Raw genomic sequence first — 23887 nt, 5'->3', positions numbered from 1 at the left:
AGAGCATGTTTGGCCTAATAGCTTCAGTCTGAAGGAAAGCTGGTAAACAATGCACAACCCAGCATAAGCTTTCGGGAAAATGCAAGATGTGGTTTGGGGCTTTCCACTATTCTGTCTTCGTCCTTTATTTCTTCCATGCTGGGCTTTTTAATGACTGTCCAGGCTATCCTGGAGGCATCAATGACTTCACTGGGCGTCTTTTTCCACAGTAGATGTCAGGATGAAGACAGATAGATCCCCCAAACCCAATCCTCAGCTCAAAGTGTATCAAAACTCTGCTGTTCTTTGATTCCCCTCCCCAGGACCCTAGACTGTGCTAGGAAAGGGTACTATGACTTATGTGGCTGATGGGCTGTATCCAGTATGTGTATCTTTTGGATAAAACTTATTCAAGCTCAGAGGGAGAAGACATCCTCAAGTTCTTCTCTTGTAGAGTTTAACACAGTATTCATTTTACATTGTTTATGGTGCCTTTCAAAAATTACATGTCCTCTTACCAAAATTATCTCCTTTTTGTCTCATTTCATTTATAGCATTCTGCCTTTTTTTCTTATAAAAATCACTATAATTAATAGGGTCACTGTTCAAGTTTCATTTTTGAGGTCACTGAACAGTTACTCCTTTCATAAAAGAAAGACAGAAACAAAATTGGCTGGGACAGGAACTCTGACAGTCTGAGATTGGCTTTGGTTGACTCTATCAGACATCAGTGAAGAACTAAGCTAAAAGGGGTGTTCTGGAATACTGTAACTCTGGAAAACCCCTCTTCATAGATTTCTCCTGTAGAATGACATCAGACATGACCCACTCCTCAAAGTAATGAAGCAATGGTCACAATAACAAAAATTAAAAGTATGAATAACACATTTCATCTCAACTCACTAAGTTTTTATTATGACTGGAACTTTTACATAGAGAAAAGAAATCTTTTTTTAGTTTTAAAGATTCTTGAATTCACTAGGTGTTTCTCTAGAGAACAGTAATGATATCCAAAATATTTTTTCTCTTCACCTACAGGCAAGATATTTCAATGGTTCTATATAAAATCAAAATTTATGCTGAACATGGTGAAACATCCCTTTAATCCCAGCCTTCAGGAGGCAGAGAGCTGAGAATTCCATGAGTCTGAGGTCAGCCTGGTCTACATAGCAAGTTCCAGAATAGCCAGGGCTTCAGAATGAGAACGTGTCTCAAATCAGAGACAAAAACAACAAACATATTCATAGAAGCAAAGGTGTAATAAGTCAACTTGGCTCAAAATTTTCAATAGTGAAGATCATAGTCCCTTTTATTATTCTCACTTAAATTTCCTTTTTAGTACTTTTTATGATTAATTTATTTTTCCTACCCCACAGTTTCCCCTCTCTACCCCCTCTCTTCCCAGTCTCTTCCCCATCCCATCTCTCCCTCCCTACCTACCCACTCCTTTCTCCCTTCTCTTCAAAAAAGTGCAGGCCTTGCTTGTATATCAGCCAGCCATGGCATAGCAAGTTAAAGCAAGACTAGGCACCCCTCTCCTATTAACACTGGGCAAGGCAACCCAGTGGGGTACCAGAAGCAGGTAACAGAGTCAGAGACAGCCCCTGCTCCCTCTGTTAGGAGTCCCGCAAGAAGACTGAGCTATACAACTATTATATATATGTAGAGGGTCTAGGTTAGTCCCATGCAAGTTCACTGCTTGGCAGTTCAGTCTCTGTGAGCCCCTATGAGCCCAGGTTAGTTGATTCTGTGGGTTTCCTTGTAGTGCCTTGACCTCTGGGACTCTCCCCTCCGTACCCCCCCCCACACACACATACATACAGGATTCCCGAGATCTGCCTAATGTTTGACTGTGGGTCTCTCATCTGTTTCCATCAGTTACTGGATGGGCCTCTCTGATGACCGCTGGGCCAGGCCATGGTCTATGGGTATAGCACTAAATTCCTTTTTTTATATATATCTAAAATTGTCACCTGCACTGAGGATATATAAGTGAACAAAACAATTTACTGGTACTGGGGTGCTGAGGTTCAACTAGAGAAGGACACACACAGAACAAATAAATCATTTTAGAAAGAGGAAAGTTATACTTTATGACAGAATGTGGTCTGTACTGCCAGACAAAAAAGATAACGGGACTGAGACATGGGATCGCTGGAATTCCACAAACCCACTGATGATACTTTCCTTAGGTCTTGTTATTTTTATGTAGCATGGGGAAAAATGAGGCTGACTTAGGCTTAGAGTGGTAAGGTGTGTGTGATTCAAGAAGAGCATGTGGCTGCCGGAGGAGACAGTCCCCAGGAAAGTAAATAACCATTTTACCTGCGGTATCCTGCTGCTGCCTTCTCTACCATTGATCACCACGGCCAAACTTCCTGTCTCAATCGTCAGCTACCAGGTTCCACCGCTTCCTGAATTCACATAGCTTGATCTGCATTTTCCCCAGGATTCATAGTATACCTTGGCTATGGTTGCTGCACCCGTTCAGATTCCAGTTCTTTCTATTGGCTATGGACTCTTAGTCCACCTGCTCCAGTGTGCACTGGAAGTAGACTCCTGCTGGGTCCTCGCCACCCAGACCTCCCATCATGTCCTTTCAGGCTCCATTCTCCTGCCCTGGCACATTCCCTGGGCTGTGCACTAGCTCCGTTTCCTTTTCTCTTGTTGTTCACAACTTCTTTGCTAATAACCTGCTTTTCAGGATTCCGTTGTCATTTGTTATGCCACACATACATATTTTTTCCCTTCCAGGGTGACTATTTGTTATTAAATAGCCATTTGAAGTACTCTCCCAGGGGAAGCCTATCTCTCCTGTTCTCAGCATTTCCAATTGCCTACAGTGCTTTTTGTGGGGTTGAGGCCTCGTGAGCTTTCCCCTTCCACATGCACATGTCTGCTGTTGTTGCCCTTGTTCAGGTCATATTTAAGCAGCCATGTTGGTGAGACTTCACAGATATAGGTTCTGTGACATCTCTAGGAGACACAGTCTCACAGCAAATTTCCTGTTCCTCTGAGATCTTACCACCGGATGTAGTTCTCAGGTTGTGTTAAGGAAACTTCTCTTTGCATCAGAGATAATTACAGTGAACCACATCTGGTCAAAATGCTGAGTTCAGAAGCCCAGTCCCAAGTAACTCAGGACAGCACAACCCCTGCACCCAAGGCCTAGGGAGCACTCTGGAGGAAGGGAAAGAAAGGTTGTAAAAGCCAGGGGAACAGGAAATGTCCTGTTTTCTTTTATTGTTGCAGGATAACCAATCATCCCGCTACTTCCTGACTTAAAGAATCATTGATTGTATAATCCTTAAGATTTTGAGGTTTATGATATTTCTTCTGCCCCTTGGGTTCATTCATTTGACTTCAGTCAGTTAGCACCTCAACCAAATGCAGATGGTGCAAGATTGCTTAACTCCTGTGTGAAAAGTGTCAGTAAGCCAGTGGCACCACAGACAGAAGGAAAGGGGTCCAGAACATCAGGCGTGAGTGGAAACTCTGAGCTTACAGCCCCTTTATTTCCAGTAGCTTGGCTAACAATCAAGGAGACGAGGCTATGCTAATAAATTTGAACTTACCTTTTCAACCAAGCCTCAGATATTTAAAGCAAATGAAATGTATTATGTGAGATGCCTATGTCTTTTTCCAGTTGTGTCTTATATAGCTCAAGGAGGCTTCAAACTCACTACATGCCTGGAAATGGCCGCGAACTTACGATTTCTCATTCTTTCTGCTGATAACTTCCAGGTACCAGGGCACACCCTCATAACTAGTTAGACTCCTCTTTTCTTCCCTTTATGCGCATGAGTGTATGTCAGTGTGTGTGCTACTGTCTGCAGAGTGGAATCTTCAAGAGCTTGAGTTCCTGGCAGTTGACAACCACCAGATGTGTGTTATGGACATTTTAACTGTCTGGAAGGACAGCAAGTGCTCACAATCACTGAGCCATCTCTCCAGCCCCATTTTTAATAAGCATTAACTTATCCAGCTTCATGATAAATAGCTTCAATAAGGGTACACTAATTTCTCTAACCTGTTTTTAACCATCAATTTATGCAACCATTTTGCATAAAACAAAATACTGTAAAAGAAACTAATCTTAGAATCTTCGATATAACAAGTTGTGCTTTTCCACACCCTCTTTTAGATCAATGTGTTACATAGATCTCAATTGTTATTAATCTGAAATAAAGATGCAGCAACTGAAATATCTGATGTTTAGGTAGCTCATAATGAGCTTGATGCTATTCTAAGCCTTTTGCGTATCTCAGCTCTGTTGACCTTTGCGATGATGATCGTGTGAGATAAGGATCTGCCATCATTTTGGACATGAAGAAATTAGGACTCAAACAGGGTAACTGACTTATCTTAAACCAGAAAGCTAGTAAACACTGCAGCCACAGTTTGAACACACAAAGCCTATCACTAAGGCACATTCTGTCTTCTACAGAGAGAATTTGATTATTTGGGGTATGGAAAGCACTTAGGACAGTGTCTGGCACATGGCATAAACTCAATAATTGTTGGCTGTTATCAGTGCTACCATAATGAGTTTAGTAATTTGGTTTCATCTCCTTTAAATTAGACCAGTTTTTCACGTAAATTAGCTGGAGTTTCTCTTTGAATTACGTCACAGAGAAATTTTCATCCTATTGTATACACTCATTAACGTCTGTAAAACAAGGTTTTACAGACTGTGCCTACAGTAATCTATTACTTTTGCTGTTATCCTTATTTCTTAATTTTCCCTTAGTATTGCCTTTGTGTATTAAGCTTTTTTCTTTTCTTAGACCATTTTGAATGATGGTTTCCTAGAAGAACTGTAGCCTAAAAGTAATACTCTCGTGGGTCTTTGTGTCCATCAGAGCTTGTTCAGTCAGTACATCATACTGTAAGTTCAAAGAATTCTGCTTAATAGCTTGATATTTATAATTTATAACTTTCTTTATATTAATACAAGCCCTTACAAAGAATTTATAGAATGTGATTTTCATCCCTTGTTAGTATGACAAACTTACAAGTATTTAAAATTATGGAAGTGTTTGCTTGAGCCATTTGTACCGCTCTCTACTCTTTTAGTCCTTCTCTTGGGCATTTTCCTTTTGACTAAATGAACCAGTTTTTTTCTAGAGCATCTCTCCCCTGACAGAATGGCCTGACTCTTCCCCATCTGAGTCACAGGCTCCTAAATGCACTCCATTGTGCCTATGTTCCACTTAGAGTGAGGATTCCAGACATGACCAGGGCAGAACACAGAGGGGCTATCGCGTTCCTTGACCAGACCGTCTATTTTCAGAAATGGAGCCTAAGGTCACATTAGCATATTTGGCACTGAAATCCCTGTGGGCCCATGCTTTTGTGCTGTCAACCAAATCCTCCATGACTTTTCACATGAACTCCCATTAAATCAGGCTTCCCACATCCTGTACGAATGGAGACAGTAATGAGCAGCTTGGTAAAGTTATTTACTTAAGTTCCTATTAAGTTTTAGTTAATCTATATTTATTATTCTAGAATGTTGAAACATATTTATACTCCCAACTATATATAGATATGGTTTTTAAATACTTTAGTGTGTTTTGTGTCGTCTCTGAGCTTGTAAGAACATAGTCTCAGACAGTCTTGAAGTTCAGAGTTTTACAGTGTATGATAGCGTCCTAGAGACTGAATGTAGCTGTTTGCCCTCAAGGGCAGCATCAGTTTGGGATCCACCCAAGGGCCTTAACAATCATGCATATTAAAGTGTCTTTTCCTGAAGATATTCTGGGAGACTATTTAAGTGAATGGCACAGATCTGAATGCTGCCTGTACAGGGAGGAGCTGAAACATAACTTTATTTTCCTTATCAGTGTCTAAAAAGACACAAAATCTTATCCTGGGTCTTAGAACTATCCTTCTTTCTCAAGTCCTTATAGTCTAAGACTTTCTCATTTTAAATCCCGAATGATCTCATGTTTATGCTTCCTGCTTTCTCTGAAATTGGTAGTTTCTCATGGGAAAAAATTCGTTTATACTTGTTTGTTTTCATAAAGCAACAGGGTAGTAGGCTTACCTGAAATAAATATGGTGGTGATAAATAAAACAATAAAGCAAAATCTATGACTTCTCATATGCATCTTTTTAATTATGTAAATTATGTTTCATTAGTATAGAGAATGGTGATTCATGGTACACTGCTTATACATATCTGTCAATTAACATTACTCTGGTGTTGAAGTTCCTTCTGTCTATGTGTTGTCTTTATTGGTTAATTAATAAAGAACTGCTTTGGACCTATAGCAGAGCAGAAGTTAGGTGGGCAGGGAAAACTAAGCTGAATGCTGGGAGGAAGAAGCGCGAAGTCAGAGAGATGCCATCAGTGTCAGACATTCCGAAATTTGTTGGTAAGCCACGGTCACGTGGCAATACACAGATTAATAGAAATGGGTTAAATTAATATGTAAGAGTTAGCCAAATAGAAGCTAGAGCTAATGGGTCGAGCAGTGTTTTAATTAGTAGTTTCTGTGTGATTATTTCGGGTCTAAACTAGCCGGGCAGCTGGGAACCAACAAGTGACCTCTCTACTACATTACTCAGATGGTTTGACTCTTTTCACCTCTCCCCCTCCCACCCTGCTGACTCCATTGCTCCCAAACAAGTCCCTGCAGCTTCCTAGCACATCTTTTAGCTCTAGATTCTCCGTAACAGAGAGAACCTAATATTTGTCTTTCTCCTCATTACCCTCCTACTTCTTAACAATTTTGCTCTACCCTACATGCTTCTGCCACTACTTTACTTTCATGTCATTTGTAAATATATCTATATAAATATAGAGTATCTAGTTTCCATATACAAGAGAAAATAGTAAATACCTATCTTTCTGAATCTGGCTTATTTTGATTCACACAATGATATTTAGCTTCATTTTCCAGCAAAGGACATAATTTAATTCTCCTTTACAGTTGAAGAAAACTCCATTATGTGTGTGTTTATGTGTATTGTGTGTGCATGTGTATATGCATGTGTATATATGTGTGTATGTGTGTACATGTATATGTATGTATATGAGTGCATGTGTATGTATGTATGTGTGTGCATGTGTATGTGTGTGTATATGTTTATATGTGTGTATGTATGTGTGCATATGTGTGTGTATGTGTGTGTACTGTATATTTTTAATCTGTTCATCTGATGAACATCAAGGCCAGTGTCATATCCTGGCTATTGTAAATAGTGTAGCAATAAACATGGATGTGTAGGTATCTCTGTACATGCTGGCTTAAGATCCTTCAACTCTATATGTCTATCCCAGAATGGTAAAGCTGCAACAGATGGTAATGTACCTTACAAGTTTTTTTATATGTAATTCTTTTTAATGTTTAAAATATTTATTTTTATTTTATGTGTATGGTGTTTTACTTGTGTGTTTGTCTGTATACTATGTGCACGTAGTCCTCAAGAGACATGAAGAGGGCATCAGATCCCCCAAATATCTGGACTCACAGATATTTGGGAGCCACTGTGTAGGCGCGGGAAATCAAACTTAGGTCTTCTTCAAGAGCAACAAGCACTATGGAGTGCTAAGCCATCTCTCTAGTCCCAACTTAAGTTTCATGAGGGACCTTTACTCATTACTAATGGCTGTACTCAATGCAGTCTCTGTAGATTTCATTTCCTCTACACCCTTTCTTCCTGGCATTTCTTCTTTGTTTTTCTCATGTTAACCAGACTGACTGCTAAGATTTAAAGCAACACTAGAAATCTGAAACTTGATGGTGATACCATGCTTTTTTTAGATGACATTAAATTACTAACAGCCTCACCACAATATTGTGATGCTTATGGGAATAACTGTAAACTGTCTCAGAATTTACCATAAAATAATTCAAAACAAATGCCTCATTATGCTTAATTTTCTTAATTGTTTGATTCAACTTTCAGGGTTCTTATTGGTTCTCCTCTAGTTGGTCAACCCAAAGCAAGAACCGGAGATGTCTATAAGTGCCCAGTTGGGAGAGAAAGATCAATGCCTTGTGTGAAGTTGGATTTACCAGGTATGTTAAATCAAATAGTCCATCCTAACTCGTGCCCATATTTTCACAGAAGAAAATAAACTTTCAAGTGACACAAAATATTATTTTATCAATATAAAAATATAAAATATTAAAATAAAATATCAATTTATCAATATAAAGTATTAAAAGTAATAAATAAATTATTCCACAGCTGCTGTCTAAAATTCACAAATAATAACGCCATGGGTCCCTTCGCCCTCACTTGGTTTCTGTACTGCACTGGGAAACAATTCATCGAATCCAAATTGCTTACTCCTTTTGTAACTTTGCTTCTTACCACTGTTCAAGATTTGAAAACGAGCGGTTTGCCAAATTCTGTCACAGTCCTCCCACAAAATGCAACTCAGGATAGGAGACTTTTAAGGGAGAATGAATGAGAGAAATTACATTAATTCAATTTATTAATAGATTTTTAAAAAATATGAGATATAGCTATATCAAAATAGCTTTGTTTTGATAAAATATCACTTTGATTGTAGTATGACTAGAAAATTGCTCCAAAAGTTAGAGAGGATTTAGAATTCTTTCAGTATCTGTACAATGCTAAAATGATGAAATTATCTATATCCCCACAAGCTCACTATAGATCATGCATGTTTCTCAGATCTCTGGCTTTCATTTTCTTATTTCTTCCTTCCCTGTGACTGTTTCTCCTATGCATGCATGGGCACAGCCTAGCTGTTTGAACACCCCTGCCTGATAACGGCAACATCCAGCATGTCTTCAACATCACGTTCAAGTTTGCTACCTTTCCTTGACACTGGATTAAAGTTTTTGGCTTCTCCTTAGTTGTTCATACTTTTGCAACACAAATTGAACTATATTTTTTTATTATAAGTACAGAAATTCAGTCTTATATGTTCCTTTGAGCGGTATTAGTTTTTTTAAAACATTAACAGGCAATATACTTGGCAGAGTGCACTTCTATATATTTCCTGCTAGGAATTCTTAGAGTTCTATTTGGTTCTTTTCATTTCCACTAGGCTGTGTGGACTCTGCTGTCCACATTGCCTGTTCAGGCAATCCAGATGCATAGACAGAATACATAAACATATAATCGACCTCTTATGACTCCTATTCAAGATACTCCCTGCTCTTTTTGGTAAATTGACCCTAAATTTCTCCCCTCATTTTCATCAAGACAGTAGGCCTGGGACTCCTGTTTGAGTTTTATTAACTAATAGAGTCTTTCTTTAAGGAGAAAAGAAAAAAAAAAAAAAACAGAATGAAGCACAGAACCAAGGAGCCCAGCCTCAGTCTCTACTTTCCCATGTGAGGAGTCTTCTGTAGCACCTGCCAGCTTGAGGTCACTTCCCAATGCCTTCAGATGGCTGGTTCCTGCTTCTTCCCCCCTTTTTAGGATTTATCCTTCATTCCTGAAAACCAGAATAGTTTTTAAACTAGCCTGGAAATTTTAACACTAAGAAACATTTCAATAGCCTCTAATTGTCCCAGCAATACGGTTCTTAGACAACCTCATTTAAAGTCCAAATACAGGTCATTCGATACCAATGTACATAGTAGCCTAATCTGCGATGCTTTCATTTGCAGGTCCTTTGACCCATAATGCTTTGTCAAGGCTTTTGTATTATTTAACATCACAGGGCCTTTGCACAAATATTGCTTTTCTGGTTTTGTGTCTTTATGGGATTTCCCTGTGTGTGAGCATGTGTGTCTCTGTGTCTGTGTGTTTTTTATGCTTTTCTTTTGGCTCTTGCCCCTCTGTTTGTTTTGTCCTATTTCATTTTGTTTGTTTTGTTTTATCTGGCCTTATCTAATTTTATTATCATTCTTTAGATTCCTGTTTGTTTTCCAGCAAGAGAAAGGAAAGGTGTGGATGGAACAGGAGGCCCAGAGGGTCTGGGAGGAGTTGGGCGAGGTGAAACCGCAATCAGAATATATTGTATGAAAAAAAAAATCTATTTTCAATAGAAGAAAATTAGAAAGGAAAAAGAAGGATGCTTTCAAAGGAAGACGGACCTAATGCTTGAACAAAACCCGGTTCTCAGAATAGGAAGTGAGACGGACCATCTAGGAACCTGTTTCCCCGTTGACTGTGAGCCTGTAGGCAAGAATATGTGCGGACATGAGCAGAGCTTAGAGTCTTCCTTAAGCTTGAATCATGCTGCTTTCAAATATTTATCCACTTCTCTCCAAGCAGAATTTAAAAGTCTTCACTTTTGATGTCCATTCTTTAGTTTTTACCACGAATGTTTAGCAGCGCTTCTTGTCAGTTTTGTCTTTGGAACATCCAATGAAGTCCCTTCACCATATTTTCTCCATCCAAACTTCTGGGACACTTCTCTATTCTTGATCCAGCTTCTTTGCAGCTCTCATGACGTCCCTATGATATTGAAAGTCACGATAAAGACATTTTGTTGGACTTTTCGGTTCTATGCATATTCAGTTTTCCTCCCAGGAGTCGAATTTTGCCACTGGTTGTTTATAGCACAGGAGATAAATTATCTCTGTACTCTTAAGAAACTCTCACTAATGCATTTGTTTCAATTAGCAAAAACATGTGAAAACCAATCCCGCATTCTCGTGGCCCTGCTAGTTCTGCATTCTTTCGAGGTCCAGCCAAACTATTTGAAACAGTGATAGAGACAGAGTCTCTGGGCTACCAGCCAGATCTTCAGCCTTAACTTGTTCATTATATTCCCCAGTACTGGGAAGTCTATTTAGCTGAACCAGAACAAGAATGCGCTCTGAGATGAGCAAGGCAAATAGAATGTTTTAATGAGGAGACATATCATTTCATATGATGTTATAGTTTCACACTCCTGGAATTCTGCTGTTTTGTAGTGAACACGTCAATCCCCAACGTCACGGAAATAAAAGAAAATATGACATTCGGATCAACTTTAGTCACCAACCCAAACGGAGGATTTCTGGTGAGAAAGAAAAGAGTGATATATTTTATAAAAATGGGAATGTAGTTGTGTATGTCTTCAAAACTTGTTACATGAGGTTCAGTTTTAAAGGGTGTTGTTTTTTATTGTTTTAAAGGCATGTGGACCTTTGTACGCCTACAGATGTGGACATCTGCATTATACAACTGGAATCTGTTCTGATGTCAGCCCTACATTTCAAGTTGTGAACTCCTTTGCACCTGTGCAAGGTACACATTTTATGCAACGCTCCTGCACCTTGGAAAACATGAGCAACGAGTGACTCTAAGTATACACAAGAGCATACCAGACGGCCTCTTGGTTTTGTCATCTGCTAGCATTACCAACTTGGGCAAATATTTGCTTTGCCAGTATATAACCAAACTTTGCTCCTGTTTTTGGAATTGCTATTAGTGTAAATAACCCTGCTAATCATGTTTAAACTTTGTGGCTAGTGCTGTCAGGCTGGTTTATTTAAAGGGTGAATCCCTTTGAGGAGAATAACTTTTCTGGGGATGTACAGAATAAAAACAGTATCAAACCCGTAATGAGAACATTGTCAAATGTGACATGCATATCATTAATAGAAATAAATTTAGAAGGCTGGGCATGGTGGGGCACACCTTTAATCCCAGCACTCAGAAAGCAGCAGCAGGCAGATCTCTGAGTTCAAGGCGAGCCTGGTCTATGGAGCTAGTTCCAGGACAGCCAGGGCTAAACAGAGACACCTGTCTCAGAAGGAGGGTGGCGGTGTCACAAAGTGATTATAACCAAGTGCAGTATTTCTGACTTCACTTATTCTTTTTTCTAAAATAATATAAAAACAGTGGGTCCACTTTGTATAACAACAGTGTTAGCTTTTAAGATGAGTTTCTTCCAGCCAGGAAAATACTTTACTTACTCCGAAGAAGGTAGATTTCAAGCTCACACGCCACTTCTTTCTGTCGTAGAATGCAGCACTCAGCTGGACATAGTCATTGTCCTAGACGGCTCCAACAGCATCTACCCCTGGGAGAGTGTGACCGCTTTCTTAAATGACCTTCTTAAGAGGATGGATATTGGCCCCAAACAGACGCAGGTGTGTGACTCCACATATTCATTTCGGTGTTTTAAAACCAAAATCCAGGGTTTTGGACTGGGCAAGTGTTTGGGTAACTCCCTTAAACTAGATGTGTACTGCTTATATTTGTGAGTTAAACTGAATCAAAGTGATTTTGACTGGGCGTGCTAAACTACGCCTTTAATCGCAGCACTTGGGAGGTAGAGGCTGGTTTATCTTTGTGAGTTCAAGGCCAGCCTGGGTCTCCTGGCCACTTCCAGGCAAGCCAGAGCTACACAGGCGTCCTGGCCTGAAAAACGCTTTTTTTAAAAAAAGATCTTACTTTTTAAAAAGACAAAAAAATTCAGATTTTTAATAAAACATGATATTCTGAAAATAAACTAATAAAAAAACAAAAATAAAGGAGGATGAATTTTGTCCCTGTTTTTACTTATGGAAAAGAACATTATTGTGGATCCTATTTACCAAACAGAAAATGTGAACACCAATCTTGATGCAGCTTATCTCTGTAGATCTCTGTAAACTGACAGTTTAACCCTTTGGTGAAATCAGAGCAAGGTTTCAACATTTGGAGAAATGAAATGAAATCTCAGAGGATTTTCATGTTATAGTCACCTTTCTTATAACAAATGAAGCGAGTTACTAATTGACCTCCAGCTACTCCTTAAGGTCTGTTTTCCATGTTTTAGTGATTTCTGTCCCTAAATACAAGGAAACATACCCGGCTCTAGCCACAGAAAGCAAAATAGTTGCTGTTTTCTGGTGTACAGATTCTAAGCTCATTGCCTTTATAGTCTATAAAGAAGGTGAATTGTTCATACCTCTCTTCCACCTCAGATACTGAATTTGTGTTGAATTAATCTAGTGTCTATAAGTTTACCCATTCAAATACCTTTAAAAAAAAAACCACATAGATGCAATGAGTAACAGGCAAGTAAGCTGTTAGGGTGAGCTCAGGGCTTAGGAGGCTCAAGTCAGCGCTGAGGTCAGAGTTGAAAAGGTTGTGGCACAGTAGGGCAGTGATAGGTGAGCACAGGAAGCCTTAGGCTTTGTGTTTCTGCTGGCCCCGTTCTTCCCTCCCTTTTTCCAGATGGCTTTGGGAGAAACATCCGAAGCACAGACAGAGCTGTCTGATGACATCAGTGTTTATCCTGTCTACATTAAAATTAGGACTTAAGTTACACACGTTTACAAATGTGTCTCTGCACATGTGTAGAGGCTTAATCTGTTTCATATAAATGCATATGTGTTTATAACATATATTATATTGTAGACATACAATTTACCAAAGAAATGATGGTAGAATAATTTAAATTGGGAATGAAGCCTTAAATGTGAACTGTTTTGCTGTGTTCCAAGACTGGAAACTCCCTAGGAAGTTATACTAGAGAAGTGATATTATAAATACCCAACTGGAACGTCTTGAAATCAGTTAAAAAAAAAAAACTAGACTTTTAAACAGGGTGGTGGTAGCACATGCCTTTAATCCCAGCACTTGGGAGGCAGAGACAGAACTCTGTGAGTTCAAGGCCAGCCTGGTCTACAAGAGCTAGTTCCAGGTCAAGCTCCAAATCTACAGAGAAATCCTGTCTTGAAAAGCAAAACAAAAAGAAAGAAAGGAAGGAAGAAAGAAAGAAAGAAAGAAAAAAAGAAAGAAAGAAAGAAAGAAAGAAAGAAAGAAAGAAAGAAAGAAACTAGGCTTTTATCTGCCACAAACTATAAATTTTCCTCCATGTGGCTTTCAGCATGTAATTGATATTCTCAAGTCTTAAACTAGGAAAGGATATTGTACCTGCGCGACTGTTGACTTGTTATTGCTTCAGGTGTATATTCCACCTGAAACCCCTCATTTTCCCTTCTAAAGAACCCTTTTGTTTCCTTCCTCATTCCCCCTGTTCTTTCTCACCTTGGTTGATGAAATTTCATACAGTGAAAAAAATAAAACATGGGAATCTTTAAAGTCACAGAGCTTGTGTCAAAGTATGAGAAGTTCAGTAATGGTTCCTAGTCACTTGGCGGACTCTCGCAGATCAGAATAGGATGCTTGGAAAACTGAAGTCCCAAGATTTTACTCTCTGAGACCTTCAGTTCTAGGAAAGCCTCAGAACAGGTCCCATCTGCATCTCTTTAGCTTATCACTGGCACTGTCCTGTCCCAGGGTCACTCTGTGTTCCACGGTGTTCCGTTCCCTCCGCCATCATGACTAATAAAGAAGGGCTTGCTCACAGTCCCTCCCTCCATCCCACCTTCCCTGTGTCCTTGTGATGTTTCCTCCCTCACCTACTTCGTCCACCCACTTTTACTGTCCTAACCCATCTTTTCATCCCAAGCCTTATAACATTCTTAGTTTCTAATATTGTCTAGGCATCAGAATATTTCAGTTTAATTTTAACTCCAGTGGTTTATTTTACCATCAAAATATCTGTAGCTGTTTGTGGAAGCCAGGGCAACTGTTTTAGAATAAACACCATTGCCTCTCTGAAGAGTAGTGCCAAAGACAGGGGTTTGGAAATAGCAATCACATACTTACACATTCAGTTTACACTTTTATGTATTTTTCACGGTTAGAACAGAGTTAATTTGTCTTAGCATTCCCAGAGGGGCTACTCTGCTTGTACAGCAGGGGAAAGTCAGCTTGCTGGGTGGGCTTCAAAGAGTATTGAGTCTTCCTTGAATGGAACAATGACACTACATAAAGGAACAGAGGTCAGCCCTCAAGAGCTGGACGCAACAAGTCAGTGGAGGGAAATGGACTCACTATGAAGCAAATAATAGAATCAAACTCACTTAGTTCCTTTCCACAGATATTTATTTCTGCAACATTATTCCCATTGTCATTTGCAGTATCTTCTAGCCCTAGCCAAGATGACCTGTTTCTTAAGAGAGAAACTAAGCAGGTTATGGTAGTATGTGCCTATAAGCCCAAAACCCAGGGGACTGAGACAGGGGAGTCATTGTGACTTGAGGCCAAACTGGGCTATACAGGAAGTTCAGACTAATCTGTGCTACACAGTGAAACATTGTCTCAAAATATTCATTTAATTTACAAAAATAAAAATAGAGAAACTGACCATATTTCTGAATTTACACAGCACATTTTGCTTGTACCATGCACGGTGAAGCCTAACCACAGTGGCTCATTAATTTATTCGGAATAATTGGTGAATGTTTGCTGGGTGGCAGCTCAGTGTGAGGGCTTTGTTATTGTGGGGAAAAAAAGAGGCGTGACTATTGCTTCAGTGGGACTTCTGAGGAATGTTCCTTCACACACACCTTGTGGAATTCCAGCCTCAAAATGCCAGAGGTGCTTGGATTAAACCCCAAACTTCCAGAATCAGAATTTGTGAAGCTGTAGTGAGAACATTGAAGTTGAATCTTATAGAATTCTTAAATATCTGAAACTTTGGAAACCCTAGTTTAGTGTTCTATGCTCATATTGATGTCTGTATTAGCCTCTTTAGATTACAGTCAACTCAAGAGCACAGCGTGATTCAGCTACCCCACATTAGTTCACCCCTCAGCTGAAACAATGAACTTTAGTGAACAGTTGACAAATACATGTGTGCAGCATAACATTTGCTCTGTTTTTCTCAGATGGTAAATATTTGATATTTTTTGCAGTTGGCATTTTTAATCTTCTTCTTAGCATATTAATTTCAATTTGGTTGTTTATACTGTCTTCGTGTTCTGGCTTAAGATATATCAATGACTAGTTTCATAAACACTTCTCTAAAGTAAAAGCATTTAGAAGGACACATTAAGCCAGTTACATCTGCTAAACATTTAATAAGACATTCAGTATGACATTTTAAACTCTTAAAAATTTGATCTCCTTTCAATGGATTCAGAAAAATCATTCATTTATATAAAACTTAGAAAAATATTTCCTCTCCAAAGATAGGAACTGAAAAGTGTGCTAATATCTCATGTGGTCTCAAGCAAATCTTTTCAAACATGGAAAATCTGTTTTGACAACCATTTATTTTCGGACTGATTACAAATGCAATTTAAAGAAATTTTATTCATGGGTTGCTTTGCTTTTGTTGTGATGAAACCATTCAATTCTTACTGACTTGCAGAATTAGCTCCTAAAATTTCCCTTCCCTTTTCTTACCTTATACCTCCATTCATGAGAGGAACAAAATATAAAATAGTTTGTGTGAGAGAGTTTCCAGAATCTGGAAATCCATGCAACTAAGAGCAAGCAACTGATAACTCTCAGGCATTTGATATTTATCAAGGGTAAACTGTATTGGGGATGGAATTAAGGGTCTGGGTGATGGCCCAGTAGGGAAAGTATGTGCTATTCAGGCATGTTACCCAAATTCAGATCCACATCACCTATGTAAACACTGTGCATCTTGGCACATGTCTGATAGCTCAGCATTGGATTGGAAGGATGGAGACAAGTACATTTCCTAGAATTTACTTGCATGCCAGCCACACCAAATTGATGAGCTCCAAGTTGAATGAGAGAACCTGTCTCCAAAGACAAGATGTAGAGCAATCTAGGAAGACACTTGATGTCAGCATCTGCCCTTCATATGTGTGTGAGAATGCACACATGCATGAGCACCCTCTGTCACATGGGCACACAACTGCATAAGTATGTGCATATACCACACACACATACACACACACACATAGGCACGTGCGTGCGCACACACACACACACACACACAAATAAGATAAAATAATATGAAAAGGATAGAGTTTATGGATCTGTGAAGTTTCTCTGACCAGATTCACCCGAGCCCTACAGTGATCTTGACACATGTTCCACTAAACTTGACAGTAGTTGTGATGTGTTTATAGAAATGGAATACACAATGGGCTTATCCCCAAGGTACCTGTGACACCAATAATTGTGTTTAGTTATTGCCAGTCGAGTCAAAGCAGAGATGGCTGTACTGGGATCTGCCTTTCTTCCTTGAATTTGTTTAAGTGTGTGTCTTTCCTGTGGATCAGTGCGGGTCACACACTAAGATCCAGCATGAGGTCATGTTACATACTCTCTAAGAAGCTTCTGGAAGTGAGTAAAAGCACCTGCTGAGAAAAGCAGGAGTCTTCTATCATCACTAGGAACGGAGATCATGAGATGCAGGTAGCTCAGGGTGAAGGTGAAGTAAGACATCTCAACAAAGGGACCCACAAAAAACAGCTATGAGACCCCAGCTCATCCTAGAACAGTACCAGTCAGTTGAGAATTTATCTTCCCAAGTCTGTGTCTGGAAAGGTCCGAAATGATGATCCACAGCCTAAGTGAAACAACGGGAAAGGCCAGTAAGGGAAAAGCATGCCACACCTCTTCCTTAACTGCCAACTTCTGACCTCCATCAGGAGGAGGAGCAAAAAGGTTGAACGAAGAGAGAACTTTGGCGTTTTGTCTTAACTTTGTTTTAAGCAAGATAGAGCCAAGTAAAATAGTTACTACTTGATTTGTTTCCCCTTTGAACCTACAAATACAGTGATTTCATGCAAAATTAAAGTGTAGTATTTTTTTAAAAAAAAAATTTAGACATCTTAAGACAAAGAATTAGAAAAGGCCTGGAACATCTCTTTGTTCATCCAGGGATAACCAAAGCACTTCACTTCAAAAGGAAGGTTGCAGGCAGGCTGTGCAGTTTTGTTTTCCGTCGTGACTACAATTACATTTAATTCTATGAAGAGATTAGCCATTCCTTGTTTCTGCAGTTACAGATTCATCATTTAGTAATTTCCAACAATGAAGAGTCTCGAGCTATGAAACTTTTTTCAAAATTCACACCTAGTCCAAAAATTCAAAGAGAAACAGGGAAAGAAAGGAGGGAAGGGAGAATACAAACAAAAATCTTATGTGACTATCGTCATATGGCAATTTGTAGACATTAGGTAAATGCATCAAAATGACGGAGATATCACTTTAATTAGGTACTCAAAATTCCCTCCATGCTTCCGTGTGGCCACATTAAGACTTTGCAAACATAGTCAGGGGAATTTTGCCAACCAATTTTTCTTACCTAAGGCAGAGTAAAGGCTATAAAATTGCCTTTTCAAGAACCCACCCATAAAAACAAACCTGAAATACTTGGAGCTTGCCCATAAAAGATATGATGGCATAAACATTATGGAGGTCTTATTGATCCTCAATACCTAAGCATAACATTGTTTTGAATAATAAATGGGAAGGATGTAAATATGTCAAAAACAAGTGCATTACCCTAAATAAAACCAGTAAATTGTGAGGCTTGGTATAAAAGTGAAATATACTGATGGAACAATGCCTAGATTGTTCCCATCAGGAATGCAGTGTGGCACTAAACTAGGCAAAATGAAAGAGAGAGATTAATTAAATTTAAGGAATATTATTTATCTTTCTTTTTACGGCACATTTTATGGCCATTTTTCTAGAAGCCTTAAAAGTGGCATTGGATTCATTGGCTTTATGTCCAAAATGAAACCTGAGTGAGTCCTCCAGCCAGTGCCTTGTTAATCAGTAGAATTTCTGCAAGTGGTATACGGTAGGAGATGACCCTTCACCCCGGTTTGTCTTTTGGTCTCGGTTTTCCCCATCCCTGTTCAACATGTATTTGAATAATCATCCCAAAGTAAAATTCAGATAATTCCCTCACATAAAAGTCCACTTTATTTGCCCTTTAAATAATGTACAGGCTCCCCAGGACACATAAGGGCAACTGACAACCTGACCACAATCATCTCTAGTGCATCTTGCTGCCCCTAGTGATGCCCGCCTCACTTACTCTTTGGACCCTCCTTGGTCCTTCTCTGCCCTGCTTCTAGTGTGTGCCACTCTTCACATTCCCTCCCTCTGGAACACCTCCTGCCATCCCAGCCTTGTATACTAGGTGGACTTCTTAAATATCTTCCAATGTCCCTTCTGTCTAATTCCCTGGGATGACTCCACCCTCAGGTTCCCCTTTCCTGTTTCCACGGTACTCGCATGCCCTCAACCACTGTTCTCATTCCTTTGTAGCTTTTCTATTTGTTTTATGGCTATGTGTCTCCTGGCTGTCTGAGAATTCTTTGATGGAAGGATTGTGCCTTTGTTCTTTGATTTCTTGGATGCAGGGTAGATTTTACATATAATCAGACCACTCATTTTTTTTAACGGAATCCTGGCAGTTTCTCCCATAGTAAAACAAACAAACAAACAAAAACATTATAGTGACTCCTTTCTTCTACTCTGCTTCATGAAGTCAGCCGGAACCCTGGGCTAGGAGGGACTAGGAGAAACTCCGGAGGGCTTCCAGTGTTTCAGTCTTGCTTAGTGGGTGCCACTCATCTTGTCCCTTTTGTTCCAGCTGTGATTTGTCCTACTGACTTTGCCTCCTGACCACAAATATAGTGCTTGCTGTCACCACTCTGGTCTGGAGTTTTCTGCCAGGATTGACTTCATTACAGCCTCTTTCATCAAGCAACACACGAGTTAAAGTTGCCCCTTCGCTGGGAGTTCCATCTTTATCAGTCAACTAAATGAGGCTAAGAGCACATATCCTTAGAAATGGGCATGTATCTTTGAACCAGTCATATTTATGGCCCTGTTCAGAGTGACAAAAGCTTAATCCTGGCTTCAGCTAACAGTTCCAGAAAGGTTTGTGCTGACAGCTAGCTCCAACTGCAGCCCTGTCTTAATCATGCAAAAACCATGTGGGGGGCAGGGCATTGTTGGTATCATTTGATAAAAAAGAAAGCTCATATTGGTCAGATAACAAACCCCAAGTTCCTATAATATTAAGTAGGTGTGCATCGCACTGAAGCATGGAAAATCTGATAGCTTTTCATTCTCATTTATGCCCTGGAGAAACTACAGATTTGATATTCATTGCTGAGTGGTAGTGTGAAACATCCTTCACACTAAGCTTTAAAATGTAGGCACTAGTGTTGCAAGTGTCTCAACAACAGAAGGGGATAGCACAACGAGTGCGGCAATGGTTCCTTTAACCTCATTGACTTCAGGCTGGAGAGACAATTCAGCGGTTAAGAGCATGTGTTGTCCTTCCAGAGGAAGGACATAGGTTTAATTTCCAGTGTTTTCAGTGGTTCGCAACCACCGCTGACACTAGTTCTAGGGAATCTGCTAACTGTGTCTTCCACAGACACTGAATGCACATGTACGCATCCACAAATAGACCCACACGTACATATGATTTTTTTAAAAGAAAATACTGTTAAAAGTACATTGACATACCTAATAACCACTTCCAAATGTTTTTCTTTCCTCAATTTTCTTGTTATCTTGGAAACACATTAGAATCATATATGGGACTTTGTCATGGGACAGAATAATCAGAATCACCCTTCTATCTATTGCTTTAATGGTGCTTTTTTTGTATGTTTTACATTCACTTGTCTCTTTCCCTCTTGCTGTAAAAGAAATTAAACCATTTGAACAACTCTATGATTCTAACTCAGCAGGTATTTTTAAAGTATCTAGCTGATCAAATATTATATTAGGTGCCATAATCACCAAAGAAAAGACTCCAAAATTATGTTTTTGCTTTAAAGCAAATAAGCAAAAACAACCATCAACTTAGCAACAATGAAAAGCTATTGGTGTAGCTACATATCTAATGCTACTTCACAAACACAATAGGGATGAGAATGCTGATCTTTGAAGGGAGATAGCTGCTAGTACTGTACAGCAATGTTTTCCGAGCTGTTTTATAGTGAATTGGCTATGTCTCTCGTTAAATTATTCCATTAAGTAAAATTAAAATACATCATTCGTTTTTTCCAATATGTGATTGGAACATTTAATATCAAACACAAAAAGAACAGTTTCAAAACAATCTTGTGAGTTTGAGGAGCACAACTGATGACAGAATTAAGAGAACAGTCTCCCCTCCTCTCCTCTTCTCTCCTCCACTCTCCTTCCCTCCCCTCTTCTCTCTCTCTCTCTCTCTCTCTCTCTCTCTCTCTCTCGATGTATTTCTTGTAGTCAAGGGCTTGTTCAAACAATTCTTTTTTTGTACAATTTAAATTTTTGTACAAATACGAGAGAAGCAGGAGTGGCAAGGTTCTGCTGTAAAGACACTTATTTAACTTTTTTTCTCTGTGTTTTTCAAGATTATTATTGACCATGGATTTTTTTTTAAAGAAACTTACCTATTAACATAGACTGGGATGCTAGGGCTTCCTGGGATAAAATGTAAAGGGATATTAATTTTGAGGGATATACAAAGGAGTCTGTAATTCTGGTATTTTGGTGGAAAATTACAACAAATGTCACATGGAAGAAATATCCATGGTCAATAGTTGGTCTGTTTTATGTAGAAGACTTAGCTGGCTCTTGGGTCCCTGTCTTTAGACTGTTTTGTTGTTGTTTTGTTTTATTTGCTTGTTTATTTTCAGATTTTTCTTGTTGTGTGTTTGTCTGTTTCTGGGGACGGGGTTAATGTAGGGCAGTCTGGCCTAGAACACACTTTGTAGCTGAGAGTGACCTTGAACTACTGATCTTTGCTTCATCCACCTCTTGACTGTTGGAGATTACAGGTCTGTGCTGCTCTCAAGCTTTGGTCTTAGGATGTCATTCCATCCCTATGTCTTTTGTTCTGCTAATCAAGAGGGTCAAACACAGCTCCTCAGTGTTAACCATGACTCTTCTGTCTATCTCTGAATGAGACTGTCCCTGTAACTGTTTATCAGCCCTCTGTAGAACCAGAGTCCAGTATTACTGCATGCATCTGCTGTCCCAGATACACACCATTCTCTTGACCTCCTCCATAAAGAATGTCCAGATTGAACTCACCTGTTTTTTCCAGCTGTCATCCTTGCTTACTCCCCCCCACACCTACTTAACAAAAATACCTAGAACATTCCCATGTGAATCGTGTAGCAAAATTCCCTACATAAATTCTACTCTTGAGTTTCTGTACATTCTAATAGTTTGACACCTTCAGGTTAAGTATAATCACTGATTGTTTTTCCTTCCTTCAAGTGCCCAAATGGCTTAGATTCCTTTTGTTATCCCCCTGACTTTGATTCCAAATCAATGCCCTGTTATTCCTCTCCATAGCATATTCTAATCTGCTTTATATTTCTTACCTGGGTGTGCCTTCATCTATGAAGGTTTTCATTGTGAAGGGGTGAATATGAATGCTTCCTTCTCCTCTTGACCCCCAGGGACCTGTCTTTATTGCTTGACTCATTTTGTATCTTTAATTTTCATATTTACTTAATATCATGTGCATATTCATATATATCATGCTTGTATGGATTTGTTTTATCTGCCCTAAATTAGAAGCTAATCTAGATTTGAAATCATCTATATTGAATTGGTTCTTACCAGCACTCAGTATAATATTATATTTATGTATTATCATTTGACTCTTATGATAAAATTAATGAATGGTCCCCTTTCCAGTGAAGACCCACAGTAGGCTTCATTCTGCCTAGTTTCTAAGGCAATATGCATCCAGCCTTGGCCATCAGTCAACACTGAAGGGCACCTCCCCCAGTCTCTGAATTTCTCCGGCCTCTCTGTCTGATTTCCCACACTCTTTGTCTGGCTGTTACTGCTTCTTTGCTATCTCAGTTTTCCACTTGCGTCTCTGCACTGTGACAGTCATCTATTCGGAATGTATGAGGGTCAACTGTGAGCAAAACAAAGTGGCAGGAAGGGATAAAGGAACATGAGACGCTGTGACATAGTCCACGCTCTTTACCCTGGGAAATTCAGTGCACTTGTAAAGATAAGACGTGCACACAGCACAGCTGAGAAGGAGGCAGCGTAGACAGGCTTGCCCTGAGTTCTCAGAAGGGGAAGGTCAATGGTGCTATGATGGACTACGCCGGCAGCGAGGGGAGAAATGTTCTGCAAGGAAGGTAGATTTGAATATTACAGAATGAATGGAAGGACGAATCTGCAGGGAGAGAGAGTCTTTCTGCCTTTTCCTTCTTTTTTCTTTCTTTTTTTCTCTTTTCTTTCTCTTTCTTTCGTTCTTTCTTTCTTCCTTCCTTTCTTCTTTTTCCATTTTCAAGATTAGTTCCTCTGTGTAACCTTAGCTGTCTTGACTCACTCTGTAGACCAGGATGTCCTTGAACCCACAGAGTTCTGCCTATTTCTGCCACCTGAGTACTGGGATAAAGGTGTGTGCCACCACTACCTGGCATTGACCTTCTTTTTTTTTTTAAGAAACTTGGCATTTCAATGAATGATTTTATATTTTCTTTCTTTTATTTTTAAAAGGAGAGTAAAAACACTATCTGAAACTATTTTTTCCGGGTCCCCGATGTCAGCAGTGGAGAACAATTGGGGGTTCTGAATGGGGATTTAATATAATGGCTGCATTGTTTCAGTTCATAGCCCAGTGTTATATAGTGGGGCATTGTGGTTGAGGTTCAAGTCCATGATGTCTGCTCTGGGCTTAGGTAGGAATAAAGGAGAGCACAGACAATGCCTGAGGTTCCCGAGAGCAGATGATGGGAAGAGGTTCACCTGGTGTGCGTTGCTAAGGAAGCACATCCTGTGGAAAATAAGCAAGGATCCAGGGAGGTCAAGCAGAGTAGTGAGCAAATAAGCTCAGTGTGGTTTCACGTCGAGTACAGGCCTCAGGCCCACCTGAAAGGGACAAGAGACATGCAGCTTGAGTCCAGGCACCACACTGCCGCTCTCTGCACTCAGGTCCTGCCTAAGAGAGGGTGATGGGCTGGGAGAAAGAAACGTTCCTTGAGTTCCTGTTCTGTAAACTTTCAAAGCAACACAGGCAAGGGTTCCTAAGAGTGAGGTGAAAACAGTCTTGGGTAGGATAGTTAGAAGTCAGGCACAGAGAAAAGGTGAGGGAATTGACTGCCGTGAGCTCACCTGTAGTTTACAAAGAATAAGCTTGCCGAAGTGAGGCGTGTGTTAAGAGGTAGGTAGGTAGATAGACTGTTTCTGGGGACGGGGTTAATGTAGGGCAGTCTAG

General features: G+C 39.6%; 1 protein-coding gene across 1 annotated transcript in view; it reads left to right on the top strand.

Annotated features, from left to right (window-relative positions):
* Positions 1-23887, top strand: part of Itga1 (integrin subunit alpha 1) — a 153911-nt gene that overhangs the window by 65744 nt on the left and 64280 nt on the right. Inside the window, exons 3-6 of the mRNA XM_005356825.3 lie at positions 7897-8009; positions 10836-10924; positions 11040-11151; positions 11872-11999. Of these exons, the coding sequence (XP_005356882.1) occupies positions 7897-8009; positions 10836-10924; positions 11040-11151; positions 11872-11999 (442 nt within the window). The remainder of the gene's footprint in view (positions 1-7896; positions 8010-10835; positions 10925-11039; positions 11152-11871; positions 12000-23887) is intronic.

This window comes from Microtus ochrogaster, chromosome 19, assembly GCF_000317375.1.
Source record: "Microtus ochrogaster isolate Prairie Vole_2 chromosome 19, MicOch1.0, whole genome shotgun sequence".
Lineage (NCBI taxonomy): Eukaryota > Metazoa > Chordata > Mammalia > Rodentia > Cricetidae > Microtus > Microtus ochrogaster.
The sequence above is the reverse complement of the archived record's forward strand: the minus strand, read 5'-3'. Positions and strand labels throughout refer to the sequence as shown.